Source organism: Dreissena polymorpha, chromosome 7 (genome assembly GCF_020536995.1).
Source record: "Dreissena polymorpha isolate Duluth1 chromosome 7, UMN_Dpol_1.0, whole genome shotgun sequence".
NCBI classification, from domain to species: domain Eukaryota; kingdom Metazoa; phylum Mollusca; class Bivalvia; order Myida; family Dreissenidae; genus Dreissena; species Dreissena polymorpha.
The window spans coordinates 103,516,464-103,543,585 of NC_068361.1; the positions used below are offsets into that span (position 1 = coordinate 103,516,464).

The 27,122-nt window shown below is 36.2% G+C and overlaps 1 protein-coding gene across 2 annotated transcripts in view; it reads left to right on the forward strand.

Annotated features, from left to right (window-relative positions):
* Window positions 1–27,122, forward strand: part of LOC127838721 (tyrosine-protein kinase Abl-like) — an 84,287-nt gene that overhangs the window by 14,386 nt on the left and 42,779 nt on the right. For both annotated transcript variants that reach the window (XM_052366688.1, XM_052366689.1), the window contains exon 2: window positions 8,332–8,511. In XM_052366688.1, the coding sequence (XP_052222648.1) occupies window positions 8,332–8,511 (180 nt within the window). The remainder of the gene's footprint in view (window positions 1–8,331; window positions 8,512–27,122) is intronic.

The following is a 27,122-nucleotide window of genomic DNA, read 5'->3' on the forward strand; positions in this document are numbered from 1 at the left end:
ATCCTTAATTTTTTCATGAAAACATCATAAAAGCTGCTGAGAACAGTTCATTTGGTTTTGTCTTAGGAAGTCACAGGGTCTTTGGCCCTCTCGTTGAACAAGTTATTTATTAAAACAAAAGAATAATTGGCTCATTGATTTCATTTTAAAGCAGACCTATTTTGTTTTCAGGTACAGTACACTCCACGCGTTTTCCCCAAAAAACGCGCTCCCTCCGCGGGTTTTTTCTGCTAGCGAGTGTTCACGCGGCGTTGGAAGAGCGAGGTGAACTCGATAAAACGCTCGGCGTTACGCCGCGTTCGCTAATTCCCGCGGCGTGTATTACTTTAGGCTAGTCGGTAAATGCAGACATCTTCCGTTCTTATCAGTGATCGCCGCGCAACGCCGCGTTAGCAGTGTGCTACTGGGCATGCCAAAAAATAAAAACATTGTTATAATAAATTGTTTAAATACTGTAGTACATGTATAAAAAGATAATTGTATAGAAAATTAATACGTATAAAAATTATGTTTTTTAATTCACAGGTACGTCTACAATATGAATTAGTCTAATATAATACATTTGACAAATTAATATTTAAATCATAACACATACGACACAAGAATAAATGTTCCGTAAAATTTCCAAATGAGAATAATAATTAGTAATCCGAAACACACTACGATTTTTAATTGTTAACACGACGTTTACAAATGCTTCCAATATACAGTCATGTATATTTCCCGACAAAAGCGCGCGAAAATTATGCTGCAATGTACAAGGTCAAGGTACAATGTATACTCCTGCAAAGCGTGCGTGTATTGATTTTTTTGATACAAACTTTGTAGCGCAGAGAACATTGTTGATATCCGTTAAAAGTTTCTTTGGTATTTATTAACGAAATTATATCGCGAATAAGTTGATATTTCCTCTAAAATAATTTCAAATCGAACACGCCGAATCTTTATCGTTACGGTATTTTAGTAGAGTAATTATTTTAACACTAATTGTACTGTAAACTGATTACAGAAGACATCTGGGCGGAACTGGATTTTAAGTGTTTGACGTTATGAAAACACGCAAAGCTTGTCTACTGACCTATTGTGTAGACTGCTGTATTCGGTGTTTTGACAAAAGGGATTAACATGTGTGAATGTCACTCTGCCGATTTGGTCCATAATTACTGGTAAACATTGTTTAGAATGTCGACGCAACAAGAATACAACTGTGAATATTAAATGCAATTATCAACTCAATAGTTACCACCTTTTAGCAATCAATGGAATAACCTACAAACAAAGAGAAAATCAATGCATTAGCGAGCAGAGAATAGACTTTGTTCCGACAATTAAAACCATTCCTTATGCATTCGTTGAACGTGTTTACTTGAGTAAGTTATGCCTTTAGACAGGAAGCGGCTTTTCTTTGATTACGTCAAACTGTCAATTCACACAGATTTGCGAGATTTTTAGGGTCCTTGGTCATTTGTATACATGTTCATTATAGAAAATCACCTGCTAACATGAAAACTTTGGATTAAATTATCAAAATAAAAACAATGTTGCAAACTGTGTTTATATTAATTGGTAAGTATTAGTTAAAAGACGACGTTTTGTGTGTCGTAAATCAACGAGTTTTCTATACAACCACAACTACTTCTACAACCACGTCGGGATCGATCTATCTTGGTTGTTTTTTTTAATTGTAAATATTATACTACATGTACATGTATGTACTTGTAATAAATGTAATTTTATTTGAAAATCAGGAAGTCAAACAAAATTAAATTGATCGCTATCTCGTAAAACGCGGAGTTTCCCCCGCGTTGCCAACGCCGAGGGCCGCCGCGTCGGTTTATCAGTTTTGCCGATCGTTAACCGCCGCGTCCAAAATCATGCAAACGCCGCGTATAGCGGAATTTTCTTAATCTCCCTCCAGGTCGAAACCCGCGGAGTATGGAGGGAAATTGGGGAAAACGCGTGGAGTGTACTGTACATGATCCATTGTGTGACCGTTCATTTGTACATTTGTACATGTTTGTAAGCTGCCTCAGTCATTTATTAGCAGGGTCACAGGGTGAGGGCAAACACTGAGTGTATTGTAGCCTCCTGTGTGTATTGTAGCCCATGTGTAATACACGATGGTTCAGCTTCACTGCCCAGGGCTTCCCTATTTATACTTTCATTGAAGTAATGTACATGTACAGATTGTACACTGACCAGGGTGGACATTGTTGTTTATGGCTTTGTATTCTGCAAAATGAAAGCTTTAAGTTTGAAATCTTGTCCACGAAAAAGTGTGGCAACTTAACATTTTTGCTGGGAACATCTTAAATGGGGCATGACCACTTAAGTTTTTCATCTTTGTATTAATTATATAGAAACCATATATATGTGCATGAATGTTTGTCTGTTTGTGGGAACATATTAAACAAGATAAATAATCATGGTTGAGGTCAGCTTATGAGGAAAGAAATGTGTGGGTTAATTTGAACAAAAGGTAAATTCTCATGATATTGGCAGAAGAACATTTTCAATTCAAAATGGCTCAGTTTTGTAGATTGTTTTTCTCTGCCTTAACTCTTTCAGTGCTGGAACCGAATTTTGAAGGCCTTCGCAAACAGTTTGGATCCAGATGAGACGCCACAGAACATGGCTTCTCATCAGGATCTAAACTGTTTGCTATTCTGATAGTATTCTTTGAACAAAAAAATCAAAGAAAATGCTAATTTTAGAAATTCAGCAGATAACATTTTAGCAGACGAAAAATTTCCCAGCATGCAAAGGGTTAAAGTAAAGTTGTGGATGACCCTTAAGTACACTGTAGGGCGCCACTTTTTAGAAAAGTTCCTTTAAAATACTGCACAATAAGTATCGAGGTTCAATGTTATTTTATCACCCTTTTGCATCAAGGGAACCACGAACACAACCATTTCCACTACCACCATCACTACCACCACAACCACTATCATCACCACCACTTCTTCTATCACAACTACTACCACAAACTCTACCATCACACAAAACCCACCACCACAGCCACCACCACCACAACTACCACCTCCATCATTACATTTATAAACACTACAACCACCAAAAGTACCACTGCCACCACTACAATCACTACCACCACCAGTTAAAGTTACTTTTCATTATCTTGTATAGTATTCATTTTGCCTGCTTTGTTTACTTTTGCAGTCAAGTAGAAAGGGCCCTTTTCTGTCAGAAAGGATGGCGAAAGATGTATAAATTATGAATTGAAGTGTTCATGTCGGGTCAATTCTTCATAGTTGAGGATTTTCTGGTGACTGTATAAAGAAGTAAAGACGGCTATAAAGATGAGATACAATCTCATTTTCTTTAAAAATTGTCTTTTAAATGAATGGTATTAGATGTCCCAAGTAGAATGTTTACTCTTGTACTGTTTGTCAGTTAAGAAGGGCTCAAGACTGTAAAGCCCTTACAAATTCATTGACAAGTTAAATGTGCAGTTGGAAAAGATATTTAAATGTATGTTTGTGTTTCTATGGTGGAAATTCAGTTTGGATTTGATTTAAGCTGGAGGGTATACATGTTTATAAAATTGTAAAAGGGACTTGCACTTAATCTTTAGGTCTTGCAGTTTATTAAATAATTAGTTAAGAACTGTTCGTGTTGACGCTTTTATTATGAACAATTTTAGGTTTGCAAGAAATAAAAAAAATAATTATGTACATGTTTGCATTTTTACATGACACATACAGATTCTCAAAATTATCAAAATCTTTCATAAATAAACATAAAATATTGTATTTTTCTTAAAATATTGCTCAAATTTCTCATATGATACAAATTCAAATTAGGGTATATATAATTATTCTTTCATATCAAGAATCTATTCAAGCTTGGTAATTATTGTATCATTATATTCCAACCAATTGTCAGTTTTAATTTGAAGGCAGTAATTTACCATTAGTACATGTAGTAGGGTAAGACATGTGTTTAAAATGGGATTAAACCTATTGATAATGCCCAAGTATAAGTATGGACTACCCAAATCCTCTGTAAGGGGATAATAAATTACCATACATGTTAGTTTTGTGGTTTGAAATGGTTGTATACAACAGCTGCTAAACAAGTGTTGGACTGTACATGTGCAATCTTTTGAAATATATAGTTGTAAGCTTGAAATGTTTCCAAAATTAATACATATTCCATAAATGGGATTGCAATAAAATGTTATTGTTTGGGAAATAATTGTTTGACAATTTACAAGCGACCTCTTTTTTCTTTGCAGATGTTCAGGAATATATTTATAAACTTCTATTACTATACAAGGGAAAGTTCAAAAGTGTTTTGAAATTAAAGCAGATTCACACGAAACAACAACAACGAGGATATTGTAGTCGTGAAACATTGTGAAGCGGATGTTACAAACTTTGTTACAATGTGAATGAGCAGAAATGTAAAAAAAATGACAGACATAAAAGAGGTTGTCATGCATTTCCATGCTTAAAGATCATAGATGGTTGTGTTTGAAGGTTCATTGTTTTGTTATGTGTTTGTCTTACATGTAGCAATGAAGCTGTTGACCTAGATCTACATGCCCACAATAAAAGGCATGGTGCTTTTTGCAGGTACAGGAGCATTATCTTGTAATTTTGATCTCAAATGGGAACTTTTACAGAATTTGTAACTTTTTTTTTTTTTACTTCACAAGTCCTCTTCAAGAATTTTATTGCTTTGTAAGATAAGCCATGATTTTGCATTGCATTGCAATGATCTCTATTTATAATCCTGTCAGATAAAAAAATACGTGTGTACAAAAATGAATAATGGATCAGTGAAAATCCATGATTAATTAATGATAAATACTTGTTGTAGAGCTTAGGGTTATCAATCATCCATATATATTTTTTCCTGTGCCAATTTGTTTTGATCTTTTTGCTTTCCATCTTTTAGAGATCAAGGGTATTGTAACTGAGGAGAAAACATAATACCTATAGTGATATTATATGTACAGTTACCTAATACATTGTAATTATGGTGCTTTATCCCCAGTTTAGACAACTAAAGTCTCGGAGACTTGGATTTTGTGACCATGCGTAATAGGCAGCTTATCCATAATGGATGAACACTTGGCCTGTAATCAGTCTGGTGTATCTGCAATACAGCTGACCGCAAGTTTCAGAATGCTTGCTTATGGTTTGGGTTATGTTGTAGTCCCCCGCAGTTAAAAAGGAAGGATAACAGCGCTACTGGACTGTGAACCATGACCCAGTTATGTCATGTATTTCACAATTTCACAATTCCAGATGGCATGCACAATAACTGGATAAACCAAGTTAAAGCCAAATCTCCCCCACATACAAACAAACTTAATTCTCAGTTTCTGTATGCTTCATTTGGTCTAATTATGGAGGATAATCTTTCTGTATCTAGTTTTAGCTCTGATGTACATACAAATTATTATACATTTTCAATGTGTACCATTATCATTGGTATTTTTTAATTTATACATTTGCATAGTGTCAGATTTATACATCTAAAAATACAGATGATTGTAACTGGTAGATATTGTTAATTTTACATGTACAAGCATGCAAATGATAAATATTACACGTAATTAAATCATTGTAGTTATCGAAACACAACAAACAAAATTTCCCAATTTCAATAGCTCATTTTTTCCAATGCAAAGAGCTACTTTTTAAACAATGATGAAAAAAAAAACACTGCAATCTTTGCAAAGAATAAAATAGTGCATTAAAGTTTTTTTTTAAAGACTATTTACAATGGTTTTCAAAATGGCTTCTTTATTTTCGCAAATTTAAGGTAATGATATTTTCTCACATCATTGAAATTCAGATTTAAATCTACAAGCAAGTCGGGCTAGTACTATTGGAATTTGAACAAGCCCGAGTCAGATTTTACTAGCCCAAACATTTTTGTTAAAAATGCAGATAAACATAACATAAAACATCCAAAGAAGCATTCATTTATTCAATCTTTAGAATACATTAAAAACCTCTTTTTAATTTCATCCTCATCCAAGTTAGCTTCCTCGTCATCTGAGCCAGCCTCTTTCGGATCCTGAAATAAGAAGAAATTAATTTCACACACGGATTTCAATCAAATCACAATTACAAATATATACATCTAGTTAAGGTAAATAATTAGCAGAAATGTATCCCATATATCCATGTGAAAGGGAGAGCAAACCTGAACCACCAGAAAATATATAAGCAATTAAGTGCCAGGTTATTCTACAAAAAGCCAGTTGACAAATGCGTCGATCACAGTTACCTCAGATTCGCATTCCATAACGACGTACTTGAATGACAACTGTTTGGCCATTACTCTCTGTGTCCCGAACGCAACGCAAAACAATTATTATACATAATAGTAATCCGGGAACCACAAAACCATGCGCTTTATGCGCAGTAATCCAATTATCGGCTGATTGCCCAGCACGTGTGCGCAGTGTGTTAAAACATAATCGGCTGTTGATTTAAGCGGCTCAAAACTTTGTTTACAAATATTGAAAATGAAAGTGGAACTCGTTTTCTGTTTAATGAATTGTACAAGCACGTCGGGCTTGTAATATTGGATTTCCTACAAGCCCGAAAGAAAGAATACTAGTTTTTTGCTGTCGGACTAGTGCGAATTTCGACGACTGAGACTCCATTTGTTAAAAGAGAATGTTCGGAAAATTTCCTTAATTCATTATTTAATAGAAAAGATTGCTTGCATACGATCATATAGAATTTCATATATAGAATTGCAGATTCTTATTTGTATTATGCACATTTTAAAGAGTAACATTTTAAATAAAAAATCATTTATTTTGATAACATGTATATGTTTGTGTCTTTAAAATATTCTAAAGTCTTCATGAGACATTTGTCCCACCTGTTTTATTTTAGAAATAATCGACGGGTTACCGTTGGTTATTGCGGTAATGTGGAGTTCCGATGTATAGGAATTAAACCACGAGGGCGTAGCCCGAGTGGTTTGATAACAAGCATCGGAACGACATACCGTTGGTTATTACCGCAATAACCAACGCTTACACGTTGATTATTTCGATTCTGACACGATTCTATTAATTAGTTATATGCGATTTAAAGGTTATAAATGAGAATTATTTTGACCAAACGTCTTCCACTTTTCCGTGAAAAAGTGACGTCACGACAACAATAACAATCAAATGACGTCGTCTTCATTCATAAACAGTGCGCACACGAACAAAGTGACGTCATACTTATCTCCGCTGGTATATCGGGATAATAACCCACGGTAGTTTTCCTTCTTTGTATATAGAAAATGAGTTACGTGCCGTGGTAGAATAATAATTATACCTTGCCATAACATGTACTGGTGTTGCTTGGTTGTAGAACAGGTTGATTAGTGGATATTGGCCACAAAGAATAAAGGCTTCTTACTGCTGAGCTATTGTTAAAATGTGTATTTCCATTCATTAAAAATCACTATTATAATCAAATTCTTATTTCAAAGTTGCAAACACTATGAACAAGTTCTTTTGTATGACATTATTTTATGGCAGGACACTGGACGGGGATGTTCTAGTGCTAGAATTGGGTTACATTGCTGATCAATTGGAAAAAAATACAAAGATTACCATATGCTTTTTTATTTATGTATTTTTATTTGTACAGTATAGATGCCCCTTATGGAGAGGGTGGCATGTAGCTGTAGCACTGTATGTCTGTCTGTTTGTGTGTGCATACAGTACAGCCAACACGGAACAAACATATTTCACGATCCGCGGCGGCAAGGCGCAATGGGTCAATGCCAGGTTGACTGTTGAAGCCGCGTCAGTATGCGGCGGCAAGTTGCATTTCGCCACGAAGCTTCGCATCTGTCCGCCGAGACATGCCGAGGCAAGTCGCGATCCGTGACATGGCGCCGAGTCCATGCGCATCTTCAAATCAAAATCTTTTTAAAATGATTAGTTAGTCAAAGAAATTTAAAAGATAAGAGGATAAGAGGATGATGCACATTGGCGTTGTCCATCCGTTCTGAAAACTTTTGTGTCCAGAAGTATTATGGCGGGAGATATCAATTCAACGAATTTGCTTTAAAAACAAATTATAAATGAAGTTTTGATACAAATGTGGAATGTGGGGGCATTGGTGCCTGTTAGACTCAAGTATTGTTTTTGCATAAATTAGTTTAATTGCTAAACATATTTAAGTGTGATGATATAAATCAGTTTGCAGATTAATTTGAATTTAAAAAATGACCAGCCTTTGAGGAAGTGCCCATCAAGTATTGTGCTTGAAGTGTTACAATAAGTAAATCCCTCTATTATATGTGATTTTAGAATCCCTTTTTTATGTGTGATTTCAGAGTCCCTGTTTTCCGCCCGACCCCTGCCTGACGCCCCCGCTGGTGGCCTGGACTCGCTGGGGTCAAAGTGGATGTCAAAGGAGAACCTGCTGGCCAATCAGAGCGAAGATGACCCCAACCTGTTTGTGGCGCTGTACGAGTTCCAATCAGGGGGAGACAACCAGCTGAGCATCGTCAAAGGTTTGTTGATAGCATGGGTGTATGACCCTGGAATCTGAACCCTTTCTCACTCAGAAGCAAAGTGGAAATGGCTGTATGCAACCAGGATAAAACCTGTTCTGGGGTCGTATTCCAGAAACATCCTAAGTCATTTCTTAAATATTTTCACTTAAGTTAAAAATTACAATGTTTTGTATTTCTTTACTAAATAAAGACAATGTTTTTTTGGTAATCCTCAAATAACATTGACATAATGATATTATTTCGATGTAATTTGATGCCTAAATATTGCAATATGAAATGAAAAAAATAAGAAAAATTCCCTATTTAAGGATAAAAATAAAATTTAACTTAAGATGCTTCTGGAATACCACCCCAGGTCTTATGCTGTTTGCTGTAAATTAGTATCTTTGGGTAGGAAATGAAAGATTTAAAACTTTAATGTAGTAAGAAAGTTCATAAATTTAATTTGATTTTCGAATGGACTACAAGTAGGTCAAAGTGTGAATCTGAGTGGTAAAGCATTAATGCTGAAGCCCTATAACGATTATCCCATCCTGCAGTCCGTCAGTGACAGGTCAAGTCAATATTACTGTTACGTCGAGCATGAACGCTTAGCATTTTATATTTCTATGTGGAGAGTTAAGAAAGAAGCATATTAATTTGGGGGTCAAGGTCCTATGGGTTTGGAACATTATTTTCCACACCATATGAAGAGAAGCCTTTAACCTTGAATCATACAAGAGATGTGTTTGTCAGAAACACAATGCCCCCTAATGCGCCACTTTGAATTATTTTTTTTGACCATTGACCTTGAAGGATGACCTTGATCTTTCACCACTAAAAATGTGCAGATACACATGCATGCAAAATATCAAGTTGCTACGTTCAATATTGCAAAAGTTATGAAGAAGGTTAAATTTTTGGTTAAAGATTTATTTTTTTTACCTTTGACCTTGAAGAATTACCTTGACCTAGACCTTGACCACTCAACATGTGCAGCTCCATGAGATACACATGCATGCCAAATATCAAGTTCAATATTGCAAAAGTTATGAAGAAGGTTTAAGTTTTCGTTAAAGTTTTGGGACACACACACACATACAATGACAGACAGGCCAAAAACAATATACCCCCGATCTTTAGATCCTGGGGCATAATAAATGTTTATTTGCTGGTCAAAATGCTTGGAGTTCAATGTAATTTAGTTTAGTTTAGTTCAAACCTATTTATTTGAGCTTAATAGTAATAGTTACTACTTTTTTGAAACGCTGTTGAGTCCGTTTCCTGGAACTAGAACCAGTACTTGGTGTCTATGGGGTAGATCTAAAGAAAGCTTTCACAGTAGGGATCAAATCCTTGACCTCCCTGTCACTAGCTGGACACCATGGCCATACCCCAGGGCGACCTAAATGTAATATACAGACATAAACTGGTTGTAAGTAATCATTATGTGATTTAAAAGAACAAGAAGCTGATAGTAGCAAACATACTAGAAAGTGATGTATTTGACTGTCTGAAGGATGGCTTTATATGAATCAACAACAGCATATATAATAAAAACTTTAAAATGATTCCATACCTCCAACTGTCATTTTGTTGTTCTAAAAGATGGGGTGAAATTTTTCAGAGCAACATTAATGTCAAATCTAACAGAATCATCAGTCAACAAAATTGCTGCATGATTTTCTTCAATGATGAAAGCATCCTCCAGAGAATCTGCAGAAATACTTTGTCAGACAGATACGGAACATTAACAGATGCAGATTTATGCTGGGCCAATATTGGCAGCAATTTTGTCAGATGAGGATTATGTGTTAAAAAATCTATACCTTGGGCATTTAATCTTAGGGAACTGAACCCCAGACATAATGTTGTTCTTAAGTTCATTGTGCAGTGTAATTTTTAGAAAATAGTCAAGATTGGAATTTTGATGGTTGTTATACATGCATGTACATTTTCATGTGTATTATTTGAATATTATTTAAAAGAAAGAAAAATCACATACACTCTGTAGTATGTATTCCATGCTTTTGAATTCTTAATTAAATTGTAAAGACCAGCAGCTGAAAAATAACATACTTCATATGCACATTGATAAAGATCAATTGAGTCGAGTTCTGAGAATACTGGCCTTAATGCATGTGCGTAAAGTGTCGTCCTAGATTAGCCTGTGCAGTCTGCACAGGCTAATCAGGGACAACACTTTCCGCCAAAATTGGATTTTTGCTAAAAAGAGACTTCATTTAAACAAAAATGTCATAAAAGTGGAAAGTGGCGTCCCTGATTAGCCTGTGTGGACTGCACAGGCTAATCTGGGACGACACTTTACGCACATGCATTATGCCCAGTTTTCTCAGAACGCGACTCAATTATTTCTTTTTGAGAATCATTACAGTAAATTGATGTCTAATATTTTCTGATCTTTCTGAACATGATTTATTACTAATTTAATTTATCTTTGATGTCATAAGACAAAAAGACCTTTACAACTTGATGGGTACAAAAAATCCAGTAGGCAATATGGAAGATAATTGCATATTGTACACATGTCTGGTTATGCTATTAATAAGAGGCTGGTGAGTCAAGCTGGCGATAGATATGTGGTGAACTGCTGCTGCTGGTGTTACTCCATAGAACTATACACAGTCTTTTTTAATCAAAGCGCTGAAGGCACTGAATTTGTTCGCTGTTGTAAAATCTTAGAAGCAACTCAGTTTTCAAAATCATGTTATAGCTTTTTATATCACAAGTTTGAAATGACCACAACCCATTCAAATTTATAAAGAGTGTGTCGTAAAACACAAGGTCAAGATGTGTTTTTTTTACAAATCATTGATACAGCTGATCAGTGTGCACAGGCTAATCTTATTTGACATGCATTAAGCCCTGTTTTCCCTGGAAGCAGCCAATATGTACAGATTTCAATGATAAACAATAGACTGGCCAACGTTGTCTTACAAGCTGTTATATACACACTATGTACTGTACCAGTGAGAACAGGCAGATGCAGTTGTTAGAGCAGACACTTTTAGCATTCCTCTGCTTAATTTTACTGCAGTTATCCACACAGGCAGTCACGGGTTACGGTTCCTAGCGAAGCTAAGCCCATACTGATTTGCAAAATTGCGTCTGCATTTCATGGAGCTAACACTCACAAATAAAAATGATGTTGAAATAGCAAGGGGCTACACCCTACCTTGAATAGTATGGTGCTTGTGCACTTTACTAGAGTAGAGGTCCATAGTTTAATTCTCTGTATGGGTAGAGAAAAAACAACGATATCAGAAAAGCTGATAGTGTTTTCCACTCAAATAAAGCATCTACTGGTAAGAAACCAGGCAAACATTGGGTGTTACTGCTTCTTAAGATTTTCTTAAAAGAAGAGTTTCTGTCCAGGAAAAATACTCCTTAGTAAGCCTAAATCAGCCTTGGGTTTCGGATGCAATAAAGTGAAAATACAATCTTTTAACCCATTTATGCCCAGTGGACTCTCCCATCCTTCTAAATTGGATCAATTTATTTCCAAAATTAGGGATGTCTAGTATATTTATTTCTGTATTTAGAATATTTCTTACAGAAATTCCTTTAAGCAAACAGCGCAGACCCTGATAAGACGCTGCATGTCTGAAAACTTTTACCTTGGTCATAACTTTTGCAATATTGAAGATATAGCAACTTGATATTTGGCATGCATGTGTATTTCATGGAGCTGCACATTTTGAGTGGTGAAAGGTCTAGGTCATCCATCAAGGTCAAAGGTCAAGTATATGGCTTCAACGTGGCGCAGTAGGGGGCATTGTGTTTCACGAACACAGCTTTTGTTTAAATCTTCTGCCATAATTGGTCCCTGTTAAACAAACATTTTACCAGTTTTCGTTTGTAAAAATTTCAATCACCTAAAAGAACCAACAAAAAACATGCATTTAAATATATTTTGTCAAACATTTGTAAAAATTGTAGTTATATTTTAAGGATCAAAAGTTGATTATTGGAAAGTATTCATCCAATCAAATCTGTTGAGAACAGTTTCACTTTATCAATACTTTGTGAAGAGATGGCTTTCATTCGCTTTCTAGCTGGTTGCAGATCGAATCAATCTCTGTTTGAATGACTGGTTACAGTCTTTTTGTCATTTACTGCATATGATAACCAATAAAACAAAAAATCTGTGCCTTATGAATAGGATCCCATTGATTGTGCATGACTGGTGATTTGTACAAGCTATTTCTCGCATATAATATTTATGCTCTAAGTGTTGTTACTATTGGGTATTGGATTGATGATGAAGATTTAATACATGGCATATTGATGAGTAAAACTTGCTTGAATGTTAGAGATTTTCATTTTAAAATCATGAAACTTAATAAAAATGTTCAAAACATGAAACCAAATAGATATGTTAAAAACAACAACAATTAAAATATGTTCAAAACGAGAAACCAAATAAATATGTTCAAAACTTGAAACAAAATAAATACATTCAAAACACGAAACCGAATATATATATATACCAAACATGAGACCAAATATATATGTACAAAATATGAAATCAATTTAATAAGTTTAAAACATGCACTTTTGGAGGAAGGTTCAGTTAGGACATAGTTTTATCTAATATTTAAAAATGCATAGTATTTTTTTCATTTGACTGTATTACTGGAAAAGGGAAGGCATGGACATCTGCATTTCTTTAAATTAGAAGTTGTTTGTAAAAAGTGTGGCTTTTAAAATAATAAGGTTAAGTTGAAATAGGCACACACTTAAAGCCTGTTGACCCTGTAACTGGCTTGTTAATTTGAAAATGAGATATTTTATAAATACATGTAGCTGCTAATCTGATAAAATTTCTTAAACTGTAAAAAAGCACTTGCCTTGACTGTCAAGTATTTGCATAACTTTACTGGCCTTACCTTCAACTTTGCTCACAAATCCCAGCGGACCAGTTTATTTTTGATACTTGCAGCCATGAATCTTATTTGGATTTGTTTTTAGGAAAAAGTTGATATTGTTTACACATGTTTGCACATTCAATAGCAATTAAGTTAGGCATAAGAATATGTTTGGGTGGGGATACACTCACTGTTAGTGCAGTGTGACCTACCAAGATTTAATTAGTATTTACACAAAGATCTTGAAAGTATTTGCATTGGGTCAGCTCTTGTTAGGTTAAGAGCTCAGCTGCTGGGGTTTTCAAATATTTATCCATTAATCCTGGAGATATTTGCTTGATGTTGCTGCAGATTTTCCCACTTGATAGCTTAATGCACAGACACTTCCATGCTTCACACAGTACTTCACAATGTAGCTTCTATATATTATGGCTATACAAAACATGGCAAAACTTGCATTGCTCTCTTTATGCGAGGCTGTTTTTGTCCCCTTCCGGTTAAACCGTAAGGGACCTATGGTTTGCGCTCTGTCTGTCAGTCAGTCCAGTCTGTCAGTCAGTCAGTCTGTCTGTCTGTCTGTCTGTCACACTTTTCTGGATCCTGCGATAACTTTAAAAGTTCTTCATATTTATACCCCCATTACCATTGGTAATGGGGGCTATATAGGAGTCACTTTGTCCGTCTGTCGGTCTGTCCCAAAATTTCATCCGATCTTCACCAAACTTGGTCACAAGTTGTATCTAGATGATGTCTAGGTCAAGTTTGAATATGGGTCATGCCGGGTCAAAAACTAGGTCATGGGGTCAATTAGTGTGTTTTAAACCGAAAGTTTGTCTGGACCATAACTATGTCATTTATCCTTTGATTTTAAAATGACTTGGTATATTTGTTCACTATCATGGGATGGTGTGTCGTGTGAAAAAAGTACGTTGATATCTCCAAGGTCAAGGTCACACTTGGAGTTCAAAGGGCAAATGCTTGTCCGGGCCAATACTTTATCATTTATTGTGAGATTTTAAAATCATTTGGCAAATTTGTTACCATGATTGGACGGTGTGTCGCGCAAAAGAATTACGTCGATATCTCCAAGGTCAAGGTCACACTATGAGTTCAAAGATAAAAAATGGCCATAAATGAGCTTGTCAGGGCAATTACTTTGTCGTTCATTGTGAGATTTTAAAATCATTTGGCAAATTTGTTCACCATCATTGGACGGTGTGTCATGCGAAAGAATTACGTCAATATCTCCAAGGTCAAGGTCACACTTTGAGTTCAAAGGTCAAAAATAGTCATAAATGAGCTTGTCCCGGTCATACCTATGTCGTTCATTGTGAGATTTTAAAATCATTTGGAACCAGAGCTACAGATAAGCTTTTTTGGGTAATTGGGTAATACCCTTCAAAATAAGAATGAATTGGGTAATGGAAAACGTGATTGGGTATCCAAAAGTATGATGCCCGCTCATATAAAAAATAATTGGGTATTTGTACCAAAACAAACAAGTGAATTGGGTATTTGCAATAAAACGTGAATTTAGCTTCTCAAAACCGTACCTACATAAAGTCACTGTTATGTATTCAATCGCAGTATAGGTTGTTCCATCTTTCTGCTATCAGATTCAACAATCTGAAGACAAGGGAATTTCTCAACCCACTCATCGAATGTGTTTCTACTTGTCTTTGTTCCAATAATATGGGCCAGTACTTTTGTTTTAGAAACCCAACACACCCCATCATAGGGGTTTGGAACGGTATTGTGGTAGTATAATATAATGTATTTTGACCGAAAATGCCCCAAACAAAATTCATTATAGTCATCAACTATGCCCTTTGCAATTGTTTTATATTTAGATTGATTTACCATGACAAAGGAATCTAAATGTTTTTGTATTTTTTTGCGCAACTTTTCGTCTGCCTTGAGACGTCATTTTGTTTGACTCGCATTTTTTATCAGCTAAACGATTGGTAAATAAGTTACCAGATAAGAAAAGCGCTTGTCGATTAAGACTCGATTCAAAACGGCCAAAACAAAATGTGATTTTTCATTAGCCTTAGGCATAGAAGGTGGCTCGAATTGGGTATCGGCGATTTGTTTTGCGTACCGGTACGCACAGATTTTGAAAACATTGCGTATCCACCTATTTTTTATTGCGTATTTACGCAAATACGCAGCTTATCTGTAGCTCTGTTTGGAACATTTGTTCACCATTATCAGACGGTGTGTCGCCCGAAATATTTACGTCAATATCTCCAAGGTCAAGGTCACACTCTGAGTTCAAAGATCAAAAATGGCCATAAATGAGCTTGTCCGGGCCATAAGTATGTCATTCATTGTGAAATTTTAAGATCATTTGGCACATTTATTCACCATCATTGGACAGTGTGTCGCGCGAAAGAGTTACGTCGATATCTCCAAGGTCAATGTCACACACTTTGAGTTCAAAGGTCAAAAATGGTCATAAATGAGCTTGTCCGGGCCATAACTTTGTTGTTCATTGTGAGATTTTAATTTTTCATGAAAATTGAAAAATGGATAGATGGCAATAATGGCATTTTGAATATTATGCACGTCATATCATTTTGTTCCTACATCAAGAATTCTGGTTGCTATGGCAACAAATATATATATATAAAAATCTGAAATTGGTGGAGTGTCACCGGTAGGGGACTTTATTGCTTGGCAATCTCTTGTTTATTATAAAAATAATCCTTAGAGTAGACTGGATCTGCTAAAAAATCAATATTTATGCCTCCCTTCGAAGAAGAGGGAGTATATTGTTTTGCACATGTCGGTCTGTCCGTAGGTCGGTCGGTCCGTCCACCAAATGGTTTCCGGATGATAACTAAAGAACGCTTACTCCTAGGATTATGAAACTTCATAGGTACATTGATCATGACTCTCAGATGACCCCTATTGATTTTCAGGTCACTAGATCATAGGTCAAGGTCAAAGTGACTCGAAACCGTAAATTGGTTTACGGATGATAACTCAAGAACGCTTAGACCTAGGATCATGAAACTTCATAGGTACATTGATCATGACTGGCAGATGACCCCTATTTATTTTTAGGTCACTAGGTCAAAGGTCAAGGTCACAGTGACCTGAAGCAGTTAAATGGTGTCTAACCTATTCACACAATGGCTGCCACTACAACGGACAGCCCATTTTGGGGGGCATGAGTGTTTTACAAACAGCCCTTGTTTTGCTGGTTTCTGGTTATAGTACAGTTAAGTCCTTTGATTAAATCAGTCAAGTTATATAAGACATTGAATAGCATAGATCTAATTATGTTAACAAGTTCCTTAATTTGCCAGCTAATAGGGACATGTTCAGTTGTCCAGTTGTCACATTGTTTTTATTTGTTTTTTTTAATCCCACATCAGATATCAAAAATACAAACTCTGCCTTATATTGTTCTCCATGTATTGATTTTTCCACATTTTGGAACATGTAATTTTAATCAGGAAAGATTACAGCTTCTTCTGCAAATTGTATTGCAAAAAGAAATGCAATGAAACTTTCATTCCTGCCAGCCATAATTCTGCTCAAATGATACTGCAGTTAGTAAAAGGCACATAATCAGGACTCTTTCAGAACAAAAAATGTGTAATCTTTGAAAAAGCACCAACTTATGTATATACTGAGCAATATGCAAGAAAGATTTACAATCTATCATATGTGTATCCCGTGTTTAATTTTCATTTAATAATATTATGCCACTCACTGCAGAGAGTTTTGATGAAAAAGTATAATTGAGCCATGCTCTGCCAAAAGGGAGTTAAATTGTGCGTAAAGTGCCATCCCAGATTATAGCCTGTGCAGTCCGCACAGGCTTATCAGGGACGATACTTTTTGGAAAACTTGATTTTTACAAAGAAGAGATTTTCTTGTAACAAAAAAATCATAAAGGTGGAAAGTGTTGTCCCTGATTAGCCTGTGCAGAATGCACAGGCTAATCTGGGACAGCACTTTATGCACAGGCATTAAGCCCCCTTTTCACATAGCACTTCCCAATATCACCTGTTCAAAATATAATAAATTATTGAAGATTGTTTCTTTATGAACATAATACACATATTTGGCTGGCTGATGGAAATAATAAAATGTAAAGTTGGCTCAGAATGACTCTCGTCAGTTTAAATTGGCATTAGTCTTAAGTTTATCAAGGTCAAAACGAGCAAAAAGTACCACAATAGTTATGGTGTGTGCATCAATACAATATTACCAGGTTGATTCCAGAGGTAACTGTTGACTTCTTTGCAATATGTATGAAGGATGGTTAAAGCATCAAACAATTAAATTTTGATTTGGCATAATATGCATACAGATGCATGTACTGTAGCAAGCATGGTTATTGCATTGTGCTTTCATTAAATGTCTAGACATCTTGATGGAAGATATTTCATTTTTAGCTCATCTATTTTTTGAAAAAAAATTATGAGCTATTGTCATCACCTTGGCGTCGGCGTCGGCGTTGGCGTTGGCGTCGGCGTCCGGTTAAGTTTTGCGTTTAGGTCCACTTTTCTCAGAAAGTATCAATGCTATTGCATTCAAACTTGGTACACTTACTTACTATCATGAGGGGACTGGGCAGGCAAAGTTAGATAACTCTGGCGTGCATTTTGACAGAATTATGTGCCCTTTTTATACTTAAAAAATTGAAAATTTTGGTTAAGTTTTGCGTTTAGTTCCACTTTTCTCAGTAAGTATCAATGCTATTGCATTCAAACTTGGTATACTTACTTACTATCATGAGGGGACTGGGCAGGCAAAGTTAGATAACTCTGGCATGCATTTTGACAGAATTATGTGCCCTTTTTATACTTAGAAAATTGACAATTTTGGTTAAGTTTTGTGTTAAGGTCCATTTTATTCCTTAAGCATCAAAGCTATTGCTTTTATACTTGCAACACTTACTAACTATCATAAGGGGACTGTGCAGGCAAAGTAATGTAACTCTGACTGGCATTTTGACAGAATTATGTGCCCTTTTTATACTTAGAAAATTGAAAATTTGATTAAGTTTTGTGTTTAGGTCCACTTTATTCCTACAGTATCAAAGCTATTGCTTTCATACTTGCAAGATTTATGAACTATCATAAGGGGACGGTGCAGGCAAAGTTATGTAACTCTGACTGGCATTTGGACGGAATTATGGGCCCTTTATACTTAGAAAATTGAAAATTTGGTTAAGATTTATGTTTTGGTCCACTTTACCCCTAAAGTATCATAGATATTGCTTTCATACTTGGAACACTCACAAACTATCATAAGGGTACAGTAAAAGGACAAGTTGCATAACTCTGGTTGTCATTGTTACGGAATTATGGCCCTTTTTTGACTTAGTAACTTTTAATATATGGTTAAATTTTGTGTTTCGATCCACTCGAAGTATCAAGGCTATTGCTTTCAAACTTCAAATACTTACATGCTATCATGAGGTTACTGTACCTGGCAACTTGAATTTTACTTTGACCTTTGAATGACCTTGACTCTCAAGGTCAAATTATTAAATTTTGCTAAAATTGCCATAACTTCTTTATTTATGATTAGATTTGATTGATACTTTGATGAAACTACTCTTACCTGACATACCACAATAGACTTCACCCAAACCATCCCCCGTGCCCTCCCCCCCTCCCCCCCCCTCCCCCCCCCCTAATTTTTTTTTTTTTTTTTTTTTTTTTTTAAGATCATCTCACAAATGACCACCACACCCTCACACTATACCCCCACCCCACCCCCCCCCACCCCAATTTTTTTTTTGATTTTTTTTTTTTTTTTTTTTTTTTAAGATCATCTCACAAATTATCACCACACCCTCACACTATCCCCCCCCCCCCCCCCCATTTTTTTTTTAAACGGTTATGTTTGAAATACCGTCCAACCATCGCACCCAAAACCCCCCCCCCCCCCCCCCCCCCCCCCATTTTTTTTTTTTTTTTTTCGCTTTTTGGAAGATTATGTAATAAATGTCCACAACCCCACACTATACACCCCTCTTCACTCCACTCCTCCCTCCTTTGTGATTGAAAATGAGAGTCCCTTCACCTTTAAAAAGAAAATAGATGAGCGGTCTGCACCCGCAAGGCGGTGCTCTTGTTCAACATGTATCAACATTCTTAAGTGTTGTAGAGTAATTATGGTATCATGAGCATGAAGAATAGAGTTCTGTGTTGTATTTTACATGTTAAATGGTACACCTTTTTAAGTATCCTCTTAAATCAGAGCTATTTCAAGCACTGGATATGATCATGTCTGAAGCAACTCAAGAGATAAAAAGATAGAGGACATATTAACATATTACACAGTTACACCAATTTGCAACATTATTTCAAGAAAACATTCAAGGTTAAGTCAATTAGAGATCTTTGGGAAGTCAACTGATGGATTTAACCCTTTGCATGCTGGGAAATTTGTCGTCTGCTAAAATGTCGTCTGCTGAATTTCTAAAATTAGCAATTTTTTCGATTTAAAAGAAAGAATATTAGAATAGCAAACAGTTTGGATCCTGATGAGACGCCTCATTTTGTTGCGTCTCATCTGGATCCAAACTGTTTGCAAAGGCCTTTAAAATTCGGTTCCAGCGCTGAAATGGTTTATGTCTCGCCATGTAAAAAGCACCTCAGTTGCTCTCTTTCAAGAGCACCTGCAGTAGGGATTGAGCCAGACTTAAAATGGCGTAGGGCCCTTAAAAGGGCCAAGAGTGGGGAGGCATCTTTAGTGAAAATTCCTACGCTTGTCAATTCTGTAAATTGTAAGTTCATTGTGCTCTTTCCACTTGAGTTCTTATATTTATCCCCCCCTCCGAAGAAGAGGGGGCATATTCAGGGCTAGCACTGGCCCAATTTTTTTTTGAGCCAACCAGTTTTCGTGTTTCGGCGCGCGAAAAGTGGTTTTGAAATAATAATATATACTATCAACTTGTGCAGATTTCTTTTAATGACAACAAGGACATATCATATAACATGCAGTTTTCAATATAGAAATAATTCTTATGGTACTTGTCAAAGTACAAACATAAGTTAATTTATACATGTACACTTAACAGTGGAGTAAGTTGTCCCAAATTTGAAATTCTGAAAATTAGGCCAGAGGTGTTAGAACTGAAGCGGCAGGAACCCAACAGAAATAAAGGGCAGAGCCCCCACCCCATCCAGAGCCCTTACAAATTGTTCTTTGTTATAGTCTTTCCAATTGCAATTTCAGGTGAATACAATTCGAAATAATATAAACCACATCGTCCGTATTACCCCATGTGTATTCGTCATTGTATTTCTTCTATAAAGAACTCCGAAAACAAATTGAAATCAGCAAAAAATAATGTATCCGAAAACGACAGTCCGAAAAATTGTACGTGTTTTGCACTTGAAATAAAATTTGCATATCGTTTGATTGCAGAAAATGAAAACTAATAGCCTAGCAAATACATAATAAATATACCATTTGGTTGACATTTTTCTTTACAATAGCATAGCTTGTGGGTTAAAAACAAATCAATTATCACCTTTTAATTTCATACGATAATGTCGATAATCGGCAGAAAGGTGTAACATCATCAACATAGTACTAATTATTTAATGATCATCCTTTATGATTCAGATCGAAAATCGGTAGAAAGGTGTAAAGTGATCAGCATAGTACTTATGTATTGTTGCGCTTCTTGTCATTAGTTTATCGTTAAATACGACGTTTGCCACCGGCCACTATATTGTTGGCAGACGACAATAGTAACTGTGTCTACGCATGACCCAATAGTATGTGTGAGCGAACTCAATATTGATTGGCCAGCTACCACGTGCGCTTCAATGACAATAAGGTCAAGCGATGTCTCATGTTCTTGTGCAAACTGGTTTTTGTTTATTGTTCAATTTGCGAACTCTTTCAATGAAACAAAGAGAAACTATAGAAAACCAGTCTGGATTTAAATGGCTGATATTTTCAATGAAATTTTTCGAGATTTTAGCATTTTCTCAAATCAGAATTTTCTTGAGGCAAATTCTCAATATTTTCACAAATGGTTAAATGGCGAATGACAGCGCGAGCCCTGATATTGTTTTGCTCATGTTGGTTGGTCGGTCGGTCCATAGGTCAAAGGTCAAGGTCACGGTGACTCGAACCAGTAAAATGGTTTCCGGATGATAACTCAATAACGCGTACGCCTAAGATCATGAAACTTCATAGGTACATTGCTCATGACTCGCAGATGACCCCTATTGATTTTCAGGTCACTAGGTCAAAGGTCAAGGTCACGGTGACTCGAACCAGTAAAATGGTTTCCGGATGATTACTCAAGAACGCTTACTTCTAGGATCATGTAACTTCATAGGTACATTGATCATGACTCACAGATGACCCCTATTGATTTTCAGGTCACTAGGTCAAAGGTCAAGGTCACGGTGACTCGTACCAGTAAAATGGTTTCCGGATGATAACTCAAGAACGCTTACGCCTAGGATCATGAAACTTCATAGGTACAATGATCATGACTCGCAGATGACCCCTATTGATTTTCAGGTCGCTAGGTCAAATGTCAAGGTCACAGTGACTAGAAATAGTAAAATGGTTTCCGAATGATAACTCAAGAATGCTTAAGCCTAGGATCATGAAAATTCATAGGTTTATTGATCATGACTGGCAGATGACCCCTATTAATTTTCAGGTCACTAGGTCAAAGGTCAAGGTCACAGTGACTGGAAACTGTAAAATGGTTTCCTGATGATAACTCAAGAATAATTAGGCCTAGGATAATGAAACTTCATAGGTACATTGATAATGACTGGCAGATGACCCTTATTGATTATCAGGTCATTAGGTCAAAGGTCAAGGTCACAGTGACAGAAAACAGATTCACACAATGGCTGCCACTACAACTGACAGCCCATATGGGGGGCATGCATGTTTTACAAACAGCCCTTGTTTACAAATGTAGCACTCCATTCAGCATATATTCCATGAGGCATGTTCCTTATTCAAAATAACTCGATGTTTTCATCCAAGTAATGCTGTAGGTTACTCAATTAAATTGTTAATAGCCAGTAAAAACATGTGGGGTGTGTCTGTATTGACAAGAACATCAACAAATAAAAAAGGGACAAAAGAAGTGGGACACATTTTTAAAAGGTGTGGCAGAAAAATGGAAGTGGGGCCACATTTATAAAGGGTGGGACATACAAATGGAAGGGGACCCCATGCCTTTCTGCTTTAGCTAAATCCCTATCCCTATTTCTTCATTCTTACTGTATAACTGGAAAGCAATGGCATGGACACAGAATTGTAAATGTTCATAAACTTATTAAGTAACAAAATGCATTCTAAACTACATGTACAAAAACTGCAATTTCAAATAGTCCACTCTTTAATTTAAGTATTAAATCATTCAAGTACATGAATCAATGGCAGCAAAAACTGAGCTCTGAAAGAATGCCGAGAGTCTTTTTGGTAATGATAATAGGACCATCAAGTCAATCATTCTCCACACAATCCATTATGACAAAATAATCTGCCAAATAACACCCCGCAATTAGCTGAACAGCTACTTATCTACATAGACATACATATTCTTCTACAGGCAACTCTGTTAACCTGCATTGTTATAAGCCAATAAAACAGGCTGAACATTCTTCCCGGTTATTTTTCAATGTACATACATTTTTTTCCTGGTGTTGCTGTAATTGTTCTTAATGATATACTCTAGTTAGGACATGAGTTCAGTGCTTAAGGTTGGAAGAAGGAACTGTTTGAATTTATTTGTTGTAGAAAAAGTTGTTCTGTTAATTGATCAGGGTGTACAGTTATGAAGTCTACTTTACCCTTTCCCACTCAGAAGCAAAGTGAAAAAGGCCATGTGCAAACAGCATAAAACCAGAACAGCCTATGAGTAACTTGCAGGCTGTTCAGGTTTTATGCTGTTTTCTACTCATCAGTATCTTGGGTTTGGAAATGAAGCCTTTCAAACTTGAATATATTAAGATAGGACTTATATTTAATTTGATGTTCTGAAGGACTTTAAATGTGTCAAAGTGGTAAAGGAGTTAAGCTAAAACACTTTGTATATTTATTTCATGGTATGTTTAGTTCTCCATCAGGATATGTTTGTCAGATGTTTGTACTTTACCTAGGATGGGTGCAGTGGAAAACAAGGAACAAATCTGCAACTAAACCAGGAAATTAACAAAATCATTTACAATAAGGGGATGGATCATTTTGCCACATACTTTTTGTTTTTATAGAAATTTAAGTATAACAGTTAATACCAAATTGAATACTACTTTAACAATTACATTGTTTTCTTATTTTGTCAAAAGTCCATGACTTAAAACCTATCAAGAAATCCATTCGGAATTTATTTAACTCAATTTCTCAATAAATATCAAAAACTCAGTGTACTTATTTCTTTATCTGACCCCGATACATTGCAACTCGCAACTCGTTATATGGCAGTTTGCGGGAACCACACATCGCAATATATCCAGATCGCGAAATAAATTGTCTAGTTATTCATGCATACATGTATGCATTAGCATAGTTTGGCAATCTCACAACATTTGCCCAGTTAAAGACTTCGAGGAGTCCTGTACAATTTACTTGTAGTGCAGTGCTCAAGCTAGGATTTGAAAAGGGCGGGGGGGGGGGCTATTTGGTCAAAAGGGCACTTTGGAGCACGCAGTCTTTTGTCAAAAGGGCACCTTTGAATGGGCGGTCATATCCGCAAAGCTCCCTGTTGCATATTAATTTTTATATAATAAATAATTGTTAGAATATATTATTTCTATTATTATTAAACCTTGCAAATAAAATGTCTACAATGAGGAATAACTTAATAACAATGTAATAAGAGATTTATAAATTATGATATGTCTCAAAAAAAAAAGAACACTCAATTTTTTTTATAATAAATAAAAGGGCAGAGCAGGGCCTTTTAAGGGCAGGGCAAATGCTTCGGGAGGGCAGGGCGGGGCTTTGGGAGGGCAGGGCCGGGCTTTGGGAGGGCAGGGCGCGTCTTCGGGAGGGCAGGGCGGGTCTTCGGGAGGCAGGGCGGGTCGCCTTCCATTTAGGCTTAGCTGGAGCACTGTAGTGTCATCTAATACTTTCTTTAAATGAAATAATAGACAACTTAACAACAACATTGCTTACATGACAATATGAGTCTGAGTTGAATCATTTCCTTGGCCTCAGGTTTTTTTTCCTGTTTTTGTGAAGCGGCCTTGGCCCCCCATATTGTGAACAAATGAGTCGTGAACTGTTCAAAGTTGTAAAAAAATGAGTCTCAACTTTCTAAATTGTGAAAATTTTAGTCGCTAACTGCTTGAAATTGTGAAAATTTGAGTGGCGAATTTCCCAAAATTGTGAAAAATGACCATTCTCACAGAAGGAAAAAAAGCCCTGGGCCTTGAAACATGAATATTATTGAACTAATTATTAAACCATAGTTGACAATTTTTATTAAATGTTTAATTTCACTGAATTGTTTCAAGCTTAAAAAAGCTAGTTGCCGGGCTGGACTACCAACTTTTGAATTTGAGTTGCACAGGCCAAAATCTACTGGCCCCCGGGCTCACAGGCAACCACTAATTTCCATCCATGTTTTAATAAATCTTTCCCCCCTTTCATGTTTATGCTGTTCCCTTTTAGAAATATATCATACCCTTTTTTGTCTATGTTATGTAAATAAAGACACAAAAATATCTATATGAATGATTACAAGATTATTTACACACTGTATAACTTAATGATATTTAAGCATCAGATTATTTTTAATAAGGATTATACCACACGGAATACCTGCAGATTAGATGCATGAATATAAGTAATTGAGAAGAAACTGCACTTTACAGTCACTTTCAACATGTACAAGTTTTAGATATTACGAATTTTCATGGAGAGCCCTGCCCATTTTCAGCCCCGCCTGCCATTGTTTTAGTCTGTGAACATTTGTAATTGTTATATTTTCCTTATAAACTTGTTAACATAGATGCAATTTTTATGCCCCCCCCTCGAAGAAGAGGGGGTATATGGTTTTGCACATGTCGGTCCGTTGGTCTGTCGGTCCGTCTGTCCACCAGATGGTTTCCGGATGATAACTCAAGAACGCTTAGGCCTAGGATCATAAAGGGTACATTGATCATGACTGGCAGATGACCCCTATTGATTTTCAGGTCACTAGGTCAAAGGTCAAGGTCACAGTGACTCGAAACAGTAAAATGGTTTCCGGATGATAACTCAAGAATGCTTACGCCTAGGATCATGAAACTTCATAGGAACATTTATCATGACTGGCAGATGACCCCTATTGATTTTCAGGTCACTGGTCAACGGTCAAGGTCACAGTGACTCGAAACAGTAAAATGGTTTCCGGATGATAACTCAAGAATGCTTACGCCTAGGGTCCTGAAACTTCACAGGCACATTCAGGGTTCGCACAGACCTTGAAAAATGCTTGAAAATCAAGGTTTATCTTGAAAAGTGCGAGTGGCGTTTGTTTAAGTACACGGTGCCTGTACTAAGGGTAAAAATACATATTTTCATGTCTTGTCAATGAGTCCGAAGTCGTAGTTTTTTTTCAAGATTTATGACAGTTCCGATCTGTTTATACTAGCAGGTACTGGATCGGTACGGGTTTTATAATGTAAGGGAGGTAACTACTACTCATCTGTCGCCAATTGGTCTAATTTTTTTGTATGCATTATGCCATTACGGTGCTGAAATTAAATGCCAGTGAATAAGTGCATTTTTCAGAAAGGGTTGCTTTTGAAGTACCCTTGGGTTATTGACAACGCCAATTCTAAGTATGCAGAACAGATATAGAGATGTCTGGTATGGGGGAATCCGCGTTGTAAAGCCACCAGAAGAGTGAACATTCAGAATACATATTCAATACAAATAACGGGTTTTGTTTTGGTATGTGTAATGCCTTTGGTCAATTACGGTACTATATCATAATGAAATATCTTACTTTTAAATAAAACAGTTGTTACAGTATCAGGGTAGTGCAGACTGATGTAAGTCACAAAGAATGTTAAGCAAGAAGGGACCAATTTAGCGAAAAATGTTGTCAGTATTGGACACTAAAATAATATACATTTTTCAGTATGTCGGACTAAAAAAGTGCTTGAATTTGGATTTTTTCCCCTTGAAAAGTGCTTAAAAAGTGCTTGAATTTCATTCAAGAAAATCTGTATGAACCCTGACATTGATCATGACAGGCAGATGACCCCCTATTAATTTTCAGACCACTAGGTCAAAGGTCAAGGTCACAGTGACTCGAAACTGTAAAATGGTTTCCGGATGATAACTCAAGAATGCTTACACCTAGGATCATGAAACTTCATATGTACATTGATCATAACTGGCAGATGACCCCTATTAATTTTCAGGCCACTAGGTCAAAGGTCAAGGCCGCAGTGACAAAAAACATATTCACACAATGGCTGCCACTACAACTGACAGCCCATATGGGGGGCATGCATGTTTTACAAACAGCCCTTGTTTGTTGTTGTTCTATTCTGCTCTGTTCTACCTTAGATGAAATTTGGACTTAATACATGTACTTCAGTTTAGACTAAAGTGAACTGCGGACTAGATAATGTAACATAAGAACCTTTTCTTACTTAGATTTATCAAAATACTATATCAAAGGGCAGTCCTTACTAAAATAATAATTTATTGCTGGCCAGGAGGTCCTATAATCATGCAGCCTTTGTGGGCCCGGACTAATCATTTCCGGCCACAAAAAGAAAA